This window comes from Candoia aspera, chromosome 7 (assembly GCF_035149785.1).
Source record: "Candoia aspera isolate rCanAsp1 chromosome 7, rCanAsp1.hap2, whole genome shotgun sequence".
Lineage (NCBI taxonomy): Eukaryota > Metazoa > Chordata > Lepidosauria > Squamata > Boidae > Candoia > Candoia aspera.
The window spans coordinates 51,259,501-51,276,772 of record NC_086159.1 but is presented as its reverse complement, the minus strand read 5'-3'; the positions used below and the strand labels follow the sequence as shown (position 1 = coordinate 51,276,772).

The window sequence follows — 17,272 nt, the reverse complement described above, 5'->3', positions numbered from 1 at the left end:
AGAATCAGAGGTCTGGGTCCTTGAAAAATCAACCATCGGTTTCATCCATTTGTGCTCTCTTTCCTTCTCACTTCTGGAAAAGTGCCCTCAGCTAGAAATCCCTTGCCTATTTGTTTGCACAATCATATACCGACAGCCTATCCATGCAAGCACGCAGTTGGTTCCTAGGCTATCCACGTGGAGACTGTCCTCGATGTTCAGCACGTGCTACCGAAGCGGAGGGAGAGCCAAGCTTTGATGACAGCGACTGGCATCAGGGCAAGGTTTTCCTATGACTCCCAAGACCTGTCCGTGCAGCCGCCAGCACCTCTTAGCTTTGGACTCCGTACTCAGTGCACCCAATCCCACAGCCTCTGTTGCTGCATCACGTAGGGAAAACGCAGCGTACCTTTGGAAACTTCTTCGTGGGCGCGAACCGAAGTCTTGCAAAGCCTCTTCCGCCCGCCCCCGAACAGAGGTGGGACTAAGAAGGCGGAGTCAGGCACCGAGGACCGTACCACAATCAATCGAACACTGGGGGTGGCAGCGGCAGCAGACCAGACTATCACACCTTAGAAAAGAGCGGCTGATTACGCTGCAGGAGACAGAGAGCTCATTACACGTTCACGGTGGCCAAAAGCCGGAAAGAAAAGGGAAGAAGTAGGCGTCCCCACCTCACGCTTCGCTAAGGGCACCAAGCCACTACTTCCCCAACTTCCCTGGAGCCTGGACGCATGCGCAGAACTCTCATTTCGAGAGAGAGTGCGCGAAATCCGGATTAAAGGGAAGCGGCAGCGAGGAAGTTCCCATCTTGGGCAATGGGCTGATGAGGCTGGGGGGCGTGGCCGTTTTTCTGCTTTGGTGGGTCGGAGCGCAAAACTTCCGAAGTGAGCGGTGTGGCGCTTCCTTGTCGGCGAGTGTATGTTGTGAGTCGTAAGTACTTATTTATTTACTAGATTTCTATTCCGCCTTTTCATCAGAGCTCAAGGCACCATATTTAGGGCTTCCCCTCCCACTTTTCCCCACAACAGCCACCCTGTGAGGTAGGCTGGGCTCAGAGAGACTCCCGCAGTACGGCGTCGCCCCCTAGAATAAAGCCTTCCGTTTGCCGATAAAAGTATAGAGGAAGAGTCGGAAAAGACTTCAGGCAGCAATTCTGTGTTCGTAAAAGGGATGGGTGGGTTGCCAGCTACATCATTCTTGCATCTAAACTTCTAGTGGATGAGGGCTTCATTAAACACCATATTACGACTTTTTTAAACGTGCATTTTGTATAGTTTGTCATAACATGAAAAAAAGCATACAAACTTAAATAATATTGAAAAGCTTTGGAGGTAAACCCTGGGATGTGGTCTCTTTTGTTTCTTCCCTTTCTCCCCCATCTCAAAAAAAATAATGTCTACTTGTTGCATTAAGACTGGCTTTTAAGAAGTTTCCTAAAGCCCATCTTTCTCTTTAAAATAAGTTCTCTCGTCTGGCCTATCTCACACACACGCAAACATGTGCAATGACACACAGGAAGTTTTTGTTTTTGTTTTTGTAATGTATATTAGTAGGGTATGTGTATTTCATTTTATATGATAGCAGCTCTGCCCACTAACAGCTTTGTATATTGTATTCTGGTTATGTTTGGGGAATATATTGTAAACCGCCCAGAGTCCCTCCGGTCAGAGGAAATGGACGGTGACAAATTTGATAAATAAATAAATGCTATGGATGAATATAAATATGTAGTTGAGATATGTATATTAAAGTAATAGGGTAGTAAGAAGAGATTCCCTTGTATTATTATTTAAGTTATCATCATCTTGACTGGGACGCGGTGGCGCTGCGGGTTAAACCGCTGAGCTGTCGATCGGAAGGTCGGCGGTTCGAAACCGCGCGGCGGGGTGAGCTCCCGTTGTTAATCCCAGCTCCTGCTCACCTAGCAGTTCGAAAACATGCAAATGTGAGTAGATCAATAGGTACCGCTTCGGCGGGAAGGTAACGGCGTTCCGAGTCATCATGCTGGCCACATGACCCGGAAGTGTCTACGGACAACGCCGGCTCCAAGGCTTAGAAACGGAGATGAGCACCGCCCCCTAGAGTCGAATTCGACTGGACTTTACGTCAAGGGAAACCTTTACCTTTACCTATCATCATCTTTTGAAGGGATGTATTCATATTTATATGGCAGGAGAATATATGTGACCTATGACTGAACTTTTTAAAAGAAATTGTCTAAAATAATTCAAAACTTGTATGGACATGTTAAGGAAATACTGCATTATAATTAGTAGCTATGGAAGAACTTGTAAAAATGAAATACATATAAAACATGGATTACAGCCTTGGGGTCAGTGTATAATCTTGGATTATAAAAAAGACTGCTTGAAAGCAACCTCATTTGCATTTGTTAGGAATCAGAAATGAGCAACTCCATAACACCTTCTACCTTTGTACGCTCCCTTGGCTATGGAATGATGAGACAACTGGCAGATTTCATTGATCCACAAGAAGGTTGGAAGAAATTAGCTGTAGATATAACAGATTCATCTGGTGCAAAACGGTATAACCAAATTCATATAAGGTAAGGTGTGGAAACCAAAGGGGGAGCGTTGGTATAGAGTTAGCTTGTAACTAGCTAAATGATTTGGTCCCTAATGTGTCAAGGTCAAAATTACCTAGTGGCCTATGTTGGTTAAATTTGACACCATCTCCATTATTGTATCTTTAACCTTGCATATACCCTATTTCTTTCCTAAAATCTTTTTAGAAACCCATACAACAGTAAAGGAAGAGCATATACATACCTAGAATATCTCAGCTATTTGAATTCAAGTCACTACTTGACCCCTGCATGTAGAATTGGTAGCAGTGTAGAATCTGCAATACCAAATTTTGTATCTGTTCCTGCTTCCCATTTTATGTGTCCTGGTATACTTGATAAAAAATTTGACTATGGTCTGTCTGCTCCATCGTTCTTTGTGTGGCATAACTGCCTTCTCCCAACTCAATTGTGGAGGGGAAGTTCTGTTATAGTCCTTGAAAGTGAAGGTATAGGACTAGTGGATGCTAAACCGTGCTACTTCCACTGTGGGAGATTGGCAGTTGGAGTGGGAGACCAAAAATTTGTTGGAACAGCTGCTGTAGGAACATCAGTCAGGTGAAGGAGTAAAAGTCATCCTTTGAAATACACCCCTGAGTTTTCTCCTGCTGGTGTATCTAGACTGTAGATGTGGTGAGAAGCTGTATTGGATCGTGCTGATACTGCTTGTAAGTCTTTCACTGAAAGACTGACTGTCAAAAACAAGGCTTAGGTGTCTGCAGACTTCAGTTTATACCAGCTGAGGTTGGGGTTGTCTAACAGGAGTGGCAGCTTTATTTTAAGAATGGCAACCTGATGTTAAACCTTGCTTGTAATGTCTGATTTTGGCTATATTTGTTCCATATATCACTCTGTGTTTGTGAAAGTAATCTTGGAAATTAACTTCCTCTCCCATTCTGTACAATTTCTCTTGTACTATACCATTCATTCATTTCAGTGCTAGGGGTGTTCCTGTTTTCTCACTACTGCTACTGGGTTAAACTGCTGCCATATAAATTATTACATACAGTAGGTTCATGTATCCTAGTGCTTTATAGCTAGCAGAATATTGAGTCTTTAGCTGTCCATGCTTGGAATAAAATCCTACAGCAAAAGTGCAGCTAAAATGGTTATTTGTGATATAAGTCATATTTCTTTTGATCAATAATAGAACTAATTATTTTATTTAACTAACACATATGTATATGTCTTAAAGGCGATTTGAAGCATTAAAACAAGTAGGAAAAAGTCCCACCTGTGAATTACTTTATGACTGGGGGACCTTAAACTGTACAGTTAGTGATTTGGTGGATCTCCTCATCAGAAATCAGTTCTTGGCACCAGCAAGTCTTTTGATTCCAGGTAAGTTTGATCTACACATTATCTTGGGCATGTGAAAGTTTTAAAAAATATTTTTTCTTTTAAACTGTAATCTTTACTGAGCCTCTTACATGAGGATATATACTCTTTGATGAAGGCATATTTTAATTTTTTCCACTTAGTAGCAATCTGTGAAAAATGACAATGTTAATTTGTTATAGTTAAGAAATGCATAAAATATTTTGCTTTATTGAAAAGGTTGATTTCATACAGTTAAGCTAACCTTATCTGAAGTCTGTATGATTATTTTATTTAATGGCAGATTCTCTAAGCATGACAAAAGACATGACAGTGTCTCTACCCTTACCGGAAACTGTACTCCTAAATAAAAAAGAACCTCTTGTAGGAGTCAAGGAAATGCCAGCTGAATTGCCACTCTTGGTTCCAAATAATGGCCACCTAAGGTCAAGTTGTTGTGATCTGAGTTCAGAAAAGACGTGCAATCATCTCAATGATACAGGTAGACAATTTCCAAAATTTATCTCATCTTTTACTCCACCTTTGCTAGCCCATTCCAGTAACATAGTGTAGGGGGTCGGGTTCAGATGATGACAAGTGAGTAGATACATACAAACCTATAGTTGTTGACAACCAAAAACAAGGCTGTTTTCCTCCCAGGAAGATTCTGGGTATTATGCTTTGGCACCATAATACTACCAATCAGCAGTCAGGACACCTGGCTATAAAGACAGAAGCCCAGTCAGTCCCTGCTCAGTTGCCTGTGGTCTGCATAGCAGACCATCTTGCCTCTGAAGATGCCAGCCACTGTTGCCGGCAAAACATCAGGAAATCTTTTGTCTGGACTATGGTAACTAAACCCTGAAGCCCAACACTGCCCAACAGATACTGGCCATGAAATCCTTCACCAGTATATTAAACTAATTGTGTTTGCCCAATCTTGTTCAGGTATTTCAGTGATTCCAACCACCTTTAAGTAACATTAATTTGATCCACTTTGTTATATATTGATCACTGCTTGGTTGGACTATTGTAATGTACTATATGTGGGCCTTCCTTTGGAGATGATGTCACTATATTAGTTATTGGAAGGCCTCTGAGCCATATTCAGAATGCTGCTTATTGCCTTTAGAGCCCTATATGGCACAGCACTGGGACAACATGCGGTGATTCACAATACATAAGTAAATTAATGTTGGTTTTGGATTCTAAAGATTTCCATGGTTAAAATGGTTTTGTGATTTCCACTCAAACTTATTCTCGCTCCCTCCCCACTTCTGTTCAGGATTGAAAAGCTTCTTGTTTCTTGAGCTGAAAAGTATTACAAATAACTTTGATGACCGAACTGTGTCAGCTGGTGGCCACAAGATTGGTGAAGGAGGCTTTGGAGTGGTTTACAAAGGATGCATCAATGGCCAAACAGTGGCAGTGAAAAAACTTACAGCTGTAAGTTGCCAATTATTTTTTAAACAGTATTGTTTGATTTATACTGTGTTATCTATTTAATTTAAAGAATAAGAGGAGACCAGAAAATCATGCAATGATAACAATTCTTTGCTATCTTTCACACCAAATTTATAATGTCTAATAGAAGAATCAGAGCAAAATTAGTCATCATGAACAATCTCTTTAAGAAGCTGAGCAGGGAAATTATTTCATATAATTAAATTCCAGAAATTTTTGAGTCACTAAGAGAATTTAATTATCCCCTGTAGAAAACATTACTTATGGCAAATCCCTCAATTTACTGTTCTACAGACATTTTGGGCTTAACAAAATAAGGCCAGCTCAGGTAGAAATGAAACCAAGGCCTAGCTTATGTGAACCAACTAACCACTGGGCTCTGCAAAAATAAGCTTGGTTTTTTTTTCTATTAACCATATGTACATTTATTTTATTTTTATTTTATTGTAGTTGGCTGATGTAAGTATCGAAGACCTGAAAAAGCAGTTTGAGCAAGAAATAAAAATTATGGCAAAGTAAGTAGTAAGTATAGTAAAATATTATTGCAATATGTATCTGGAATAAATTGCTTGGGATTTTTTTTGTCTTAGAACTAAAGTAGAAATCTTAGTATAAAATATGTGGAAACACATTAGATATTTCTTCTAGTTGCATTCTGTGAAATTTAAGATGGTGCACTAGAATCTATGGAAATGCTGATCATTTGTATTACTAGTGTATGTATAAGTAGCTTCGGAAAAATGTGGATATAGCAATTAAAATAGTTAAATCATAACTCTAATAGTCCTTTCTAGTTTCCATGTACTATAATATCACTAGAACAATCATGCACATAGAATAGCCATCTCTTTTGGGGAAGGGGACTAACATTTTGCAGGGCTGTAGCATTTAGAAGTTGTTTTTATTAACTGTATAAGGTAGCTGAAGGGAACTTCAGTTTCAATTCAGAGCAAATTTCTGTAGAAATGAACATGACTTGTGCTCCTCTCTGCTTCAGAGGTCAGCTGTTTTGCTGGTCTGAACTGTTCATTTGCAAGAATATAATTCCTATTTTTTTAGATTGTACATGTTCTTGATGTTTAGGTAGCTTTCTTCGAATAATTACTGTGGCCTATTTCTAAATGTACCAGCTCGGAAGCAGTTCCACTGATTGCAATGGAATGTACAGTTCTTAAGCCTTTGAAGTTTCTTGACAATTTTTAGGTCATCACTGTATTGAAATAAATTATTATCTTTGATTTTATATATACAAACATTATCCCTGAGCTTCCAGTTTTTAGTTTTAAAAAGAAAAATACTATATGTCATTTTTCTTTTAGGATACTGTATTAATAGAAGTTAGTTTGTCTCTAGTTAGACCATTGGTTGCCCTGGCTCAGGCGAGATGGGACAGGTGGAGTTCATATCTTTAGAACTGTCATGCAAGATTTTAAAATAAATTGCTCTCAGGAGTGGGAGGTCCAAAGAGGAATCAAGATTATTCAGCTCTTACCCATCTCACCACCTAATATTTGTAGGTGCTGGTAGAGTTGAAAACATGAGTACTATGTCTAGTTTGGTGTTCAGGTAGTCAAAATATTGACTATCAGGGTTTTGGAAAGGAATAATTTCAGGCCTATCCATAGAAATTATTGCAGAATATTTTGTGTACAAAGCATGAATGCAATCACTGAACTACCCATTGAATCAGCTTGTATATAGTCAATACAAACAATTTCTAGTCAAAGCTAGAAGTAGTTTAGATCCCCTCCACTTTTCAGAATGTAAAATACAAAAGGCACAACAAATAAAACTATCTACTTTTGTCTACAGATGTCAACATAAGAACTTAGTAGAACTGCTTGGTTTCTCAAATGATTTTGATCAGCCTTGCTTAGTGTATGATTATATGCCCAAAGGCTCCTTGCTTGATAGATTAGCTTGTCTGGTAAGTGCTTTCTTTAGTATTAAGGCCTAAAGGTAATATCTTTGAAACTGAAAGAGGGGAAAAAACTTGACCCAATCATGCAGGATCATGCTTTTTAATTATTTAACTTCTTAAAACTAACATAAAAACCAGAAATCATATGGCTCATTAAGATTGATTATCTAGTATATTGTCAACTATTTTTCCATTATTTATTTTGGAGAAATAGTTGTTTCAAATTGAGTAAAATGTAACTTTCCTCTAGATAAGATTGGTTCCTATTCCTGATAAATGTATTTTTATGAATCAGTTCAAGGTTTCAGAAAAGTCTGTAACCTTTTGCAGACATAACGTTAAACCATTACTCTTCATTTAATATGTCTAGAAGGAGTATGTCATGTTCTATCTTTAAAAAATAATTAGAGGTGGTTATGCCTGAATAAGAGAGAAATCTTGTTAGCTTAAACTACAGTTTCTGTTGGTAGAAAATGATTCATAAACCACAGCGATTCTAGTATTTTTTTCCAAAAATGGTACTTAAAGTAACCAGCTAAGACATAAAAAACTCTGATAAAAACTTGTGATTTTTATTCATCGTTACTGGAATTAGTGGGAAAAGTACAGATTATTAGCCAGATTATTCATGTAATGCTAAGGTATGTTTTAATGCTTTTCCTAAAGCAGACTTCTTAGTGTATTTCCAAATTTTCTTTTGCTGCGTAATAAAATACTGTAATTCCTAAATTCTGCAGTCAAAACTCATTATAGCATGACCAGTTTTTCTTTGACTAGTTGCTTTCTTTGACTAGAAGCAGCATGACCAATTTTTCTTTGACTAGTGACTACTAATCCTGCTTATACTAATTGAACAAATTAACCTAAACTTTAAAGATGCCTGGAGTTTATAAATATAATAATATTAAGTCCTGTTCCGAATCCCACTAGGGTTTTTCAGTGTATCCGTTAAATTGGAGACTTTTCAATGCCAAAAGGCTTTGCTTTGTTAAGATATATGAAGTTAACAGTTGTATATTCTGTTCATAAGAAGCACCCAGAATTGACTGATAATCAGCCTCAGATAGTGGGTATGAAACAAGTGACTAACGATGTAAATTTAAAAAGTGACTGCACTTTTTATGAAACAACAGAAATCTGTATATTGGGATAACATTAATGACGGCTAATAACTATTATCTTAAACATAAGAAGTAGAGAGATCTACTCCTTGCTTTCCAATAACCAGATATGATCTTTGATTTCACGGAATCAGTGACATGGAAAAATAAGATCCAAAATTATTATAAGCAGCATCTTATCTTGAAAAAACTTCTCAGGGGTTATTGTAGCCTTAATTGGTCAGTGCTCCTTGCCCTTGGGAATGGAATGCTCACAACTGTACTATTCTGCTTGTTTTGTTAGCTTATCTAATTTTATTGGATAAAATAAGCGAGCCCAATAAAATACTGAAACGTTTCTACTCTTTCTTCCTGTTTTTAAAGGACAACACTTCACCAATACCTTGGGAAACTAGATGCGACATTGCTTACGGTGCATCAAATGGAATCTCTTTCCTGCATGAAAATAACCACATTCACCGAGATGTTAAAAGGTAAAATCTGTAAAACGAATTCCTGTGTTAACAGATCTTTCAGCTACTGTTTTATTTAAATGTCTAAGCATTTTTAAGTCTTTCTAAATACAGGTAGTCCTCATTTAGCAACTTCCTCAGACAGCAATTGTTTACAGTTACGACAGTGATTAAAAAGTAAGTTTGCAATAAATGCCTGCATTTATGACTTTCACAGTGTCTCAGTCACATGTTTGCCATTACAGTTAGTGCATGTTGTCTTGCGCCTGACCCATTTTTTTTCCCCTTTGCCCCCCTCACAGAGTGGAGAGATTACCTAAATAAGCCTTCTCTTTCTGAGCTGCTGTTCTCCACAGCGCAGTGTGTCCCTAAAAAGTGCTAACTGCAGGTTAACATGCTCATCTCTGTGACCTTAATTAGACAGAACCCTCCAGCCAGCTGGTGCTGCTGCCTGACACTGACAAGACCCTTATCAGTTTCACATTAAAGGCTTTTGTTTGCCTCCTAAGCAGGCTGTGGCTCACAGCTGTGAGTGCGCTAGGCAAACAGCCAGTGCTAGCACATTCCTTTCAATGTGAATTCCCCTTTGTGTGCCTGTTTACTCTCTTGTAATCCCTTCCTCTCCAATGAATGTAACTACAAACATTAATTCTCTTCTTGCTAACTATCCCAGTGCAGGGGTGAGCATTCCAAAGGGTGGGGGAGTAGGAAAAAAGGCTGTAAGTTACCTGGCTTCTTCCTGAGTTAAGTTCCAGAAACATTCCCTGCTGTTGGGGCTTAACCAGTTGTTTGGGGTCATATACTTCTGGCACTGTTAAGCAAAGGAAAACTGAAGTAAATTGTAGGTACAGTTGCAGTTATGTGATTTTCACTTAGTGACTGCTTTGCTTAATGACCAGGTCACTGGACCAATTGCAGTCGCTAAATGAGGACTACCTGTATTAGAGGTAAATAGTGAAATGTTCAGTATTCTTTAAAGTTTTGCATAAGTATGTATATAGTATATTTGTTTATGTTTATAGTGTATTTGCATAGAAAAAAATGGGAAATGGAAGCTTTTCTTTGCTTGATAAACCAGATTGATTAATTGATGTGCCATCAAGCTATGTAAACTTAGTGACTATGTAGATAGATTTTCTCTGGAGAATCTGTCCCCAGCGTGGTACTTCAGGTCTCCCAACATTGCATCCATTGCCTCTGTAATTGAATCCATCCACCTTGCTGCTGGTTGCCCTCTTCATCTCTTTCCTTGCACCTTTCCCAGCATTACAGACTTCTTCAAAGAGCTAGGTCTTGGCATAATATGTCTAGAGTACGATAATTTGAGCCTGCTCATTTGTGCCTCTAGTGGTAACTCTGGGTTGATTTGTCTGGTGACTCATTTGTTGTCTTCTTGGATATCAGTGGTATTTGCAGGAGTCTTCTCCAAAACCAAAGTTCAAAAGTGTCACTACCCTTTCTATCCTGTTTCTTCACAGTCCAGATAAACCACATAAAAGTCAAAAATAACTGGTATTGCTGATAAGAAAAAAAATGCTTTCTGTTTGGTTTGATGTATGGTCTTTCTTCTGGGGGAGAGGGCAAAAATAACCTTTAGCTTACTATTTTTTTTTCCAGTGCGAATATCTTGTTAACTGAAACATTTGTGCCAAAACTTTCTGACTTTGGGCTTGCAAGGGCATCGGTAAGATTCACACATACTATTCTAACAGATAGAATTGTTGGAACAGCAGCCTATATGGCTCCAGAGGCTTTGAGAGGGGAGATAACTCCCAAATCAGATATCTTCAGTTTTGGTGTGGTAAGTTGCAGTTTTTTAAAAGATGTCAGTAAATGAGGGTTATTTTCCCTTTCTGCTCCCTTTTTGTTTCTTTAATCATCTTGCCTAATGAAAAGTTACTGATAACTCACAAACTGTACTTTGTTTTCCAACTTTTGGGTGGCCTAATAGTGTTTGTTATGGCTAATATGGCTATCCTTGCTTATTGTTCTTTTTAATATATATACATATACATAATTCAGTCATACTTTTGAAAAGTATGTCTTCTTGAGATCTAAACTGAAGATATGTAATCTCTCTCTCAAGGGTCAGACAGATGCTATGGAAGAAGGACCAATTCAGAAAGGAAAAATGTTGGAAGTAAAAAATCCTTCTTTCCTAGGTCATAGTCCTGATCTATATAGGAGTCTCTTTTGTCTTACACAATTGCTGTTATTCAAAACAAAACTATAGAATCTGATTATGAATCCTCTGGGTCCACATACTTACATAAGCTCTCAATATGTTGCTTAAACAATGTTGATTTGGATCTTTTAATGAAAAACAGTACAATTTGGGATGATATTAACTGCATTTAATTACATTTAATTTGATCAAAGTTAGTTTTGAATAAAAATTGGGCTGCATCCATTTTTAAAAAGTGGCATGTTCGAAGTGTCCAAAAGGGTACCCTTTTGGACACTTTGAACATGCCACCCTTACCACTCTATCACCAAACCTGATGATCATTTACTCCTTCTCTTGTCTAGTAGTTGGTTGTCTTAAAGTGAGTGGGACCTGGTTCTGTGCAGCAAGGAACATGCTACTTACTTCTTTGAAGTTGTTTCTGTTAGCTGGTGAAGAACTTCGGAATCAAAAGCAAATCTATGTCACTTGTAACACCTTCAGTAATTCTGTTGATTTAGAATTGACATTTAAAGGTGAACACTCTGGGAAGCTTAACTAACTGAAGCTTTATTGTGTAATTTTATGAAGCACACCTTCTTAAAAATTATATCTGCTGCACAGAACAAAAACTAACTTTGCACGCTGCTGTACCTGTGTTATCCACCTTTGACCTTGATTGTGAAAGGGTCAGTGGTCCTGGGGTTGGGGACAGGAAATCCTGAGCGTAACACCAGATAATGGACTATAAAATGAAAGCAGAACAGTCAGGCTTCCCCAGCACTTAAGCAAAAACTAGGGTGAAAGGGGCAGTGGAAGATGCAGTTATGAGAGGGCGTCATTGGTCAAGGAAAACTAGCTCCCGTAAGTATGCACTGAGTGGAAAGGTAGGATATAATATCAATTGTAACATTGTATATTACATATTATTTTATGTAGGTAGGCCACTTTGGAAAACATAAACTTACTATCTTTGGTTCTAGATGGGGTCGCACTGCCCCAGACAGACCTAGTGTGGAACCTAGGGGTTCTCCTGGATTCACGACTCCTGCTCAAAGAGCAGGTGGCAGTCGTGGCCAGGAGGGCCTTTGCTCAACTTTATGCTGTGCACCAGTTACGCCCTTTCCTGAATCGAGAGGGCCTCTGATCAGTCACTCAAGCCCTAGTCATCTCCCATATAGACTGTTGCAATGCACTCTACATGGGGCTACCCTTGAAGAGTATCCGGAAACTACAACTGGTTGAGAATGCAGCTGCGCGAGCAGTCTTGGGTGCCCCAAGGATGGCACATGTAACACCTTTGCTGTGGGAGCTGCATTGGGTGCCAGTTTGCTTCTGGATCCAATTCAAGGTGTTGGTTATCGCCTTTAAAGCCCTACATGACATGGGTCCAGGTTACCTGAGGGACTACCTCACCCCCATTACATTGACCCGTCCCACCTAGTCAGGCAGAGAGGGCATGTTACAGACCCTGTCCATGAGAGATTGTTGATTGGTGGGGCCCAGGAAGTGGGCCTTCTCTGCCGTGGCCCCTGCCCTGTGGAACGCTCTTCCCACAGAGGTGAGGCAGGCCCCCTCTCCTGGCCTTCCAGAAAGGATTAAAGACCTGCCTCTGCCATCTCACTTGGGGTAGTCAATCCTGGGGGTGGCTAGTGCCTTAAAGTGGTTCCCATGTACTTATGAATTTAAATCAGAACTTTTAATATTGTCATCTTGGATGCTATTTTATATTTAAATTTTTATTTAAGATATCTTGTTTTTATTGTACTTTAATCTTTTTTAGCTTTACTGTAAACAGCTCAGAGTCCCTCTTTTGAGGGAGATGGGTGGTGATGAAATTTGATAAAATAAATAAATAAATAAAATAGGCAACATGGATTTCTTTTTTAAAAATTACAGCTTTATCAAAGGGAAGCTTATTATCAATTACCTCAAATAACTATAGTGTAGAAAAGATACCTTCCCCCAGTCTCCCAATCACAAAATTTCTTATATGTTTTGGATCAGTAGATGCATCTGGAACACTATAGGCATTCTCATAAAATGGATGCCATAGTAAATGTACTCAGTTATATGAGATGCCCATTTTTCAGAATACAAATAGATGAAGCTAAGCATATCTTAAAACAGAAGAATGGTCCATGGTCCAAAAGCAAGATTTTATATATAAGCTCACAAAGTACAATAAAATATCAATTCCATAGAAGTCATGTTGTTGAAGCTTTTTAAAACCCTCTGCTCCCTTTCCCAACACATATTAAAATTTTTGGCAAAATGTACACATCACATAAATAGAGCTAGCATTGAAGCTAATTGGGGCAAGAAGCTTGGTAACTCCCAGGAAAGATGTCCAAGGCTCCCGTTGATGCTCTTGGATGTTCTATACAGCACTTCCTTTGAAGAGAAGCTAGTTTCTGTATTTGATTGCTATCGAGGGAAAAAAAAGGGTCAATGCACAACTGAATTTAGCTCCAGGTTTCCTGTAATACCACAATCTCAATTGTTTCCGAATTGCTCTGCTTTTAAGGACAGACTTCATTTTTATTCACTATGAAAGTAATGAATGGGATTTAGTGGAGATGTCTACAGTATTACTTCATCTCAAGCCAGACCTTTTCTTCTTAAGAGCCTGCCTCCTAGTGGTCAGAGGGAATAGTCAAAGAAAAAAACACACCCTAATTATTTGGACCACTGTATTCCTTTATCAGTCAGGTATTACATATTTACTTATTTATTTAAATATTTGCTTATCCTGAAAAGGCTTCAAATCCTCCTCTCTCAAATGTAGAATTTGAAAAACTTCCTTCCATAATCATAGGTCTGGTGATAGCCGTACAGAAGTAGAGATTCTGGGAATACAGTTTGTTCATATATTCAATTGCACACCTTTGATCACTGGTTAAAAGCTCAGCCTTTGTGGAATTGTGTCAGAGCTTGTTCACTTCGTTGCTTAAGGTACTTGGGTGTCCCTCTGTGAAATAAAATAGTGACTTTAATTTAAAAATGCTTTTTCTTAAATAGTAAGGAAATAGATTTGGAAGTAATAAATTATTCACAAGACAATATAAAAACATTGACTGTTGTGGAGTTATATTTGATGAAAACTCATGACATATATTTCATTTCTTAATTTTCATCTGTTTCTAGGTATTACTGGAAATAATAACTGGGCTTATTCCTGTGGATGAAAATCGGGATCCCCAGTTACTGGTAATTTTTTTCTTCTTGGCTTGAGTTTATATTATTTTTTGTTTTAGAAAATCAATTTCTGTGCTATGCCAGCTAAAGTTCAGTACCTTTGGAGGGCACAAGGCTAGGAAAGGCTGGTTTACTGTTTCAATGGATTCAGCAGATTTTGGCAAAAGCTGACATTAGCAAATCCACATATTGCCCTAAGTTGTCATATGATTTGCTTGTGGCTTATTTAACAAATTGTAGTTAGATTTGCGAACTGAGCATTAAAGATTTGTAATGTCAAGATTTGGGGAATGCTTTTGCCCTTATGCAGGTCTGTTTTAAAGTTAGGTCAGTGTAAGTATAGGAACCAGTGTGTGCTTGTTGAATCCTTTGGTAATACCAGAAGTCTGAATTCATACGGAAAGGTAGAATAAAGCAGTTCCTTGGACCCTTTTGGAAACTGTGGGAGAAGCCTTGGTAAGGATACAGGACCTGTGAATCAAGAAAACCTCAGGCATATCTTAATTGGAGATAGTCACTTCTTATCAATAAAAAAGTTATGAAGATGTTAAATAACATAAACATATTAGGTAACTTAAGTTACCAATAACCAGACACTTAAGTTACAGATAACCAAATGTTTAATGTGATTGAAATATAGCTTTCCATTTAACTTTAAAATATTCCTCCAAGTGATATGGGAACCTGCAACATTGTGAAAAATAGGATGGAAAAAGTTGTAGAAGGATCTAAGCAGAATATAACATATGGAAATCTGCCAAATTTATGTTAGTTTATTAGCATATTTAATTAATATAGTCATTTGAAATCTATAGTATAGGGGCCCTCAGCAGCCCCCCTTGTAGTGAATGTTCAAGATGATCTATAGGTACAGTGGTGTGGACATACGACCTCTCCCGCCCCTCATCACACCATACAATCCGTTTGTTTTATTCCTTTTAATCGATTCACAAAAACGTTTTTCTTCCTTATGGAATTCTGAAGTCATATAATTATTTTAATGCTATTGCTGCTTCCATTCAGCTAACCATCAAAGAGGAAATTGAAGATGAAGAAAAGACTATTGAAGATTATGTTGATAAAAAAATCAGCAACTGGAATATCGCATCAATTGAAAAGATGTATTCACTTGCTTCCCAGTGTCTGCATGAGAAGAAGAACCGGAGGCCAGATATTGAAAGGGTAACAAACTTTTAAATATAGTGATGTAATATATATGCTTTTGAATATTGCCAGCATTAATTTTATATTCCTTCTGTTGCAGGTCAAACAACATTTGGAAGAAATGTTGATTGAATGAGATCACTTCTGTATCTTGACTTGGTGTTTAAACAAACCTGTTTTTATATTCTGACTTGAATATGTGTTCCTCTGTGATGGTTATTCAGTGTTTTTTAAATAAATGCAATAAGGTTTGTGGCCCTTCCTTTTGTTTTCTTAGATTTAATAAGGAAGTATTTCTTAAAATGCTGAGATTACTAACAGAAACTATCATAAATCAGGACTACAGTATAGTGATAAAAATGTATTATTCAGTAAAAACAAGATGACATCTGAAACAAAGTTCCTATGGTCACATTATCTTGTCTTTTTTAATCATGTATGTTTCTATTTTAAAACCAAATATATCTTTATTTTCAAAAACATTGTCTTTTTTCTAGTATGCTTGTTTTCCCTTAGCAAATTTCTTAACTGAGAGTATACATTAATTTCACCTTCAGAACCTTCAGTTTTATTCTTGTTAATAGTTGAATTTTTCTACAATCTTATGTAACTTCATTTCTGATTGCTAAGAATGAAAAAAATTGAGGGGGGGGTGGAGAGGTCCACCAAGACCCTTCAGCATTGGAAAAATTGCTTTGGATGGATAGTGGGGAGGAAACTCTTTATTTGCTTCAGTTTAGCCTAGCAAAAGTGTCATTGTGGGTTTGATGCTAAAGAAGGAGAGTGCTTTGTTACTTGCGGATTATCCCAAGGTTTTTTTTATAAGGATCATAGCATTAACTCAAGGGCTGATATCATCACCATTTGAACTAAGAAAAGGTCTCAGGAAAACCTGAATCTGAAGTAAGAAAATAGGGGAAGGAAAGCTCATGTATTTGTTGCTGGGGTGGTGTGCGTTTGTCCATTTGTCTAAAGCGCTCATGGTACTGAGAGGCCTCAAACCGCATGCGCAGACCTCAGAAGAGCTTTGATTCTCCTTATGAATTAAGAATTTGGACAGAAAGGATATCTTTCCCCAATATCTACAAATGCACCACTTCAAAAGATCCGTATCTTTATATCCCAGCACGATCAACATTGGAAATGTTAATGTAGTGGGCAGGCACTGTTTTCCTCATGTGCATTCCTTTAGCACTCATCTATTTAATCATTTAACAGTACTCATCATATTCCTAACGAATGATTACACAACTCAGCTTATCTTTCTTCCTATACCACATTGTGCATATTTAAAATATACAATAGAAAACACTTTTCAGTCATTGATTCATCAGAATTTAGTGATGAAATCACATGCACAAGTACCAGGAAGTAAGCCCTAATAAATTTGCAGGTGCTTATTTCCAAGTAGATGAGTATTTTTGCCTTACAGGCAACCTTGTGGATCAATTATCCACTACTAGATGATCAAAACTTCACTTCCTTTGGTTCCAGCTGATGCCCTATTTTTGAAGAGTTATTATGGGCAAAAAGCCCTAAGGTATTATAGGTATGTTATTAGAAAAGTAAACAACCTTGTCACAATTATGAAGTAGTAATTGACTACATTGTCAAGTTGAAGCTGTAGTGTTACATTCTATAGCAGATACTGTGAAAAATCTGGAGAGGTGATGGCAGTTTGCCTTCTAAGGAAATATGTATGTACATTTTATAAATTAACTGACAATCCACTTCACCACTATACACGTGTTTAGAATTAAGGATAGCATCAGTGCTGATTAAAAAATGATTCTGTTCATTCAAATTAAACCCGATCAGTTTACTGTATTGATACACATTTTATCTAGGTACAAGGAGAACGAAAACTGAAATTTGAAATTAATCAATTAATTTCTAGAAATGTAT

At 37.8% G+C, this 17,272-nt stretch overlaps 1 protein-coding gene across 1 annotated transcript; it reads left to right on the top strand.

Moving 5' to 3' along the window:
• Nucleotides 1–751: 751 nt before the first annotated feature.
• IRAK4 (interleukin 1 receptor associated kinase 4) lies at nt 752–15,830 on the top strand. The gene is made up of 12 exons (XM_063309396.1): nt 752–905; nt 2,379–2,548; nt 3,762–3,907; nt 4,188–4,385; nt 5,169–5,329; nt 5,798–5,862; nt 7,160–7,274; nt 8,753–8,862; nt 10,459–10,642; nt 14,153–14,215; nt 15,227–15,385; nt 15,468–15,830. The coding sequence occupies exons 2-12, from the start codon at nt 2,388–2,390 to the stop codon at nt 15,501–15,503; spliced, it is 1,398 nt and encodes a 465-aa protein (XP_063165466.1). The 5' UTR covers nt 752–905; nt 2,379–2,387; the 3' UTR covers nt 15,504–15,830.
• Nucleotides 15,831–17,272: the final 1,442 nt, after the last annotated feature.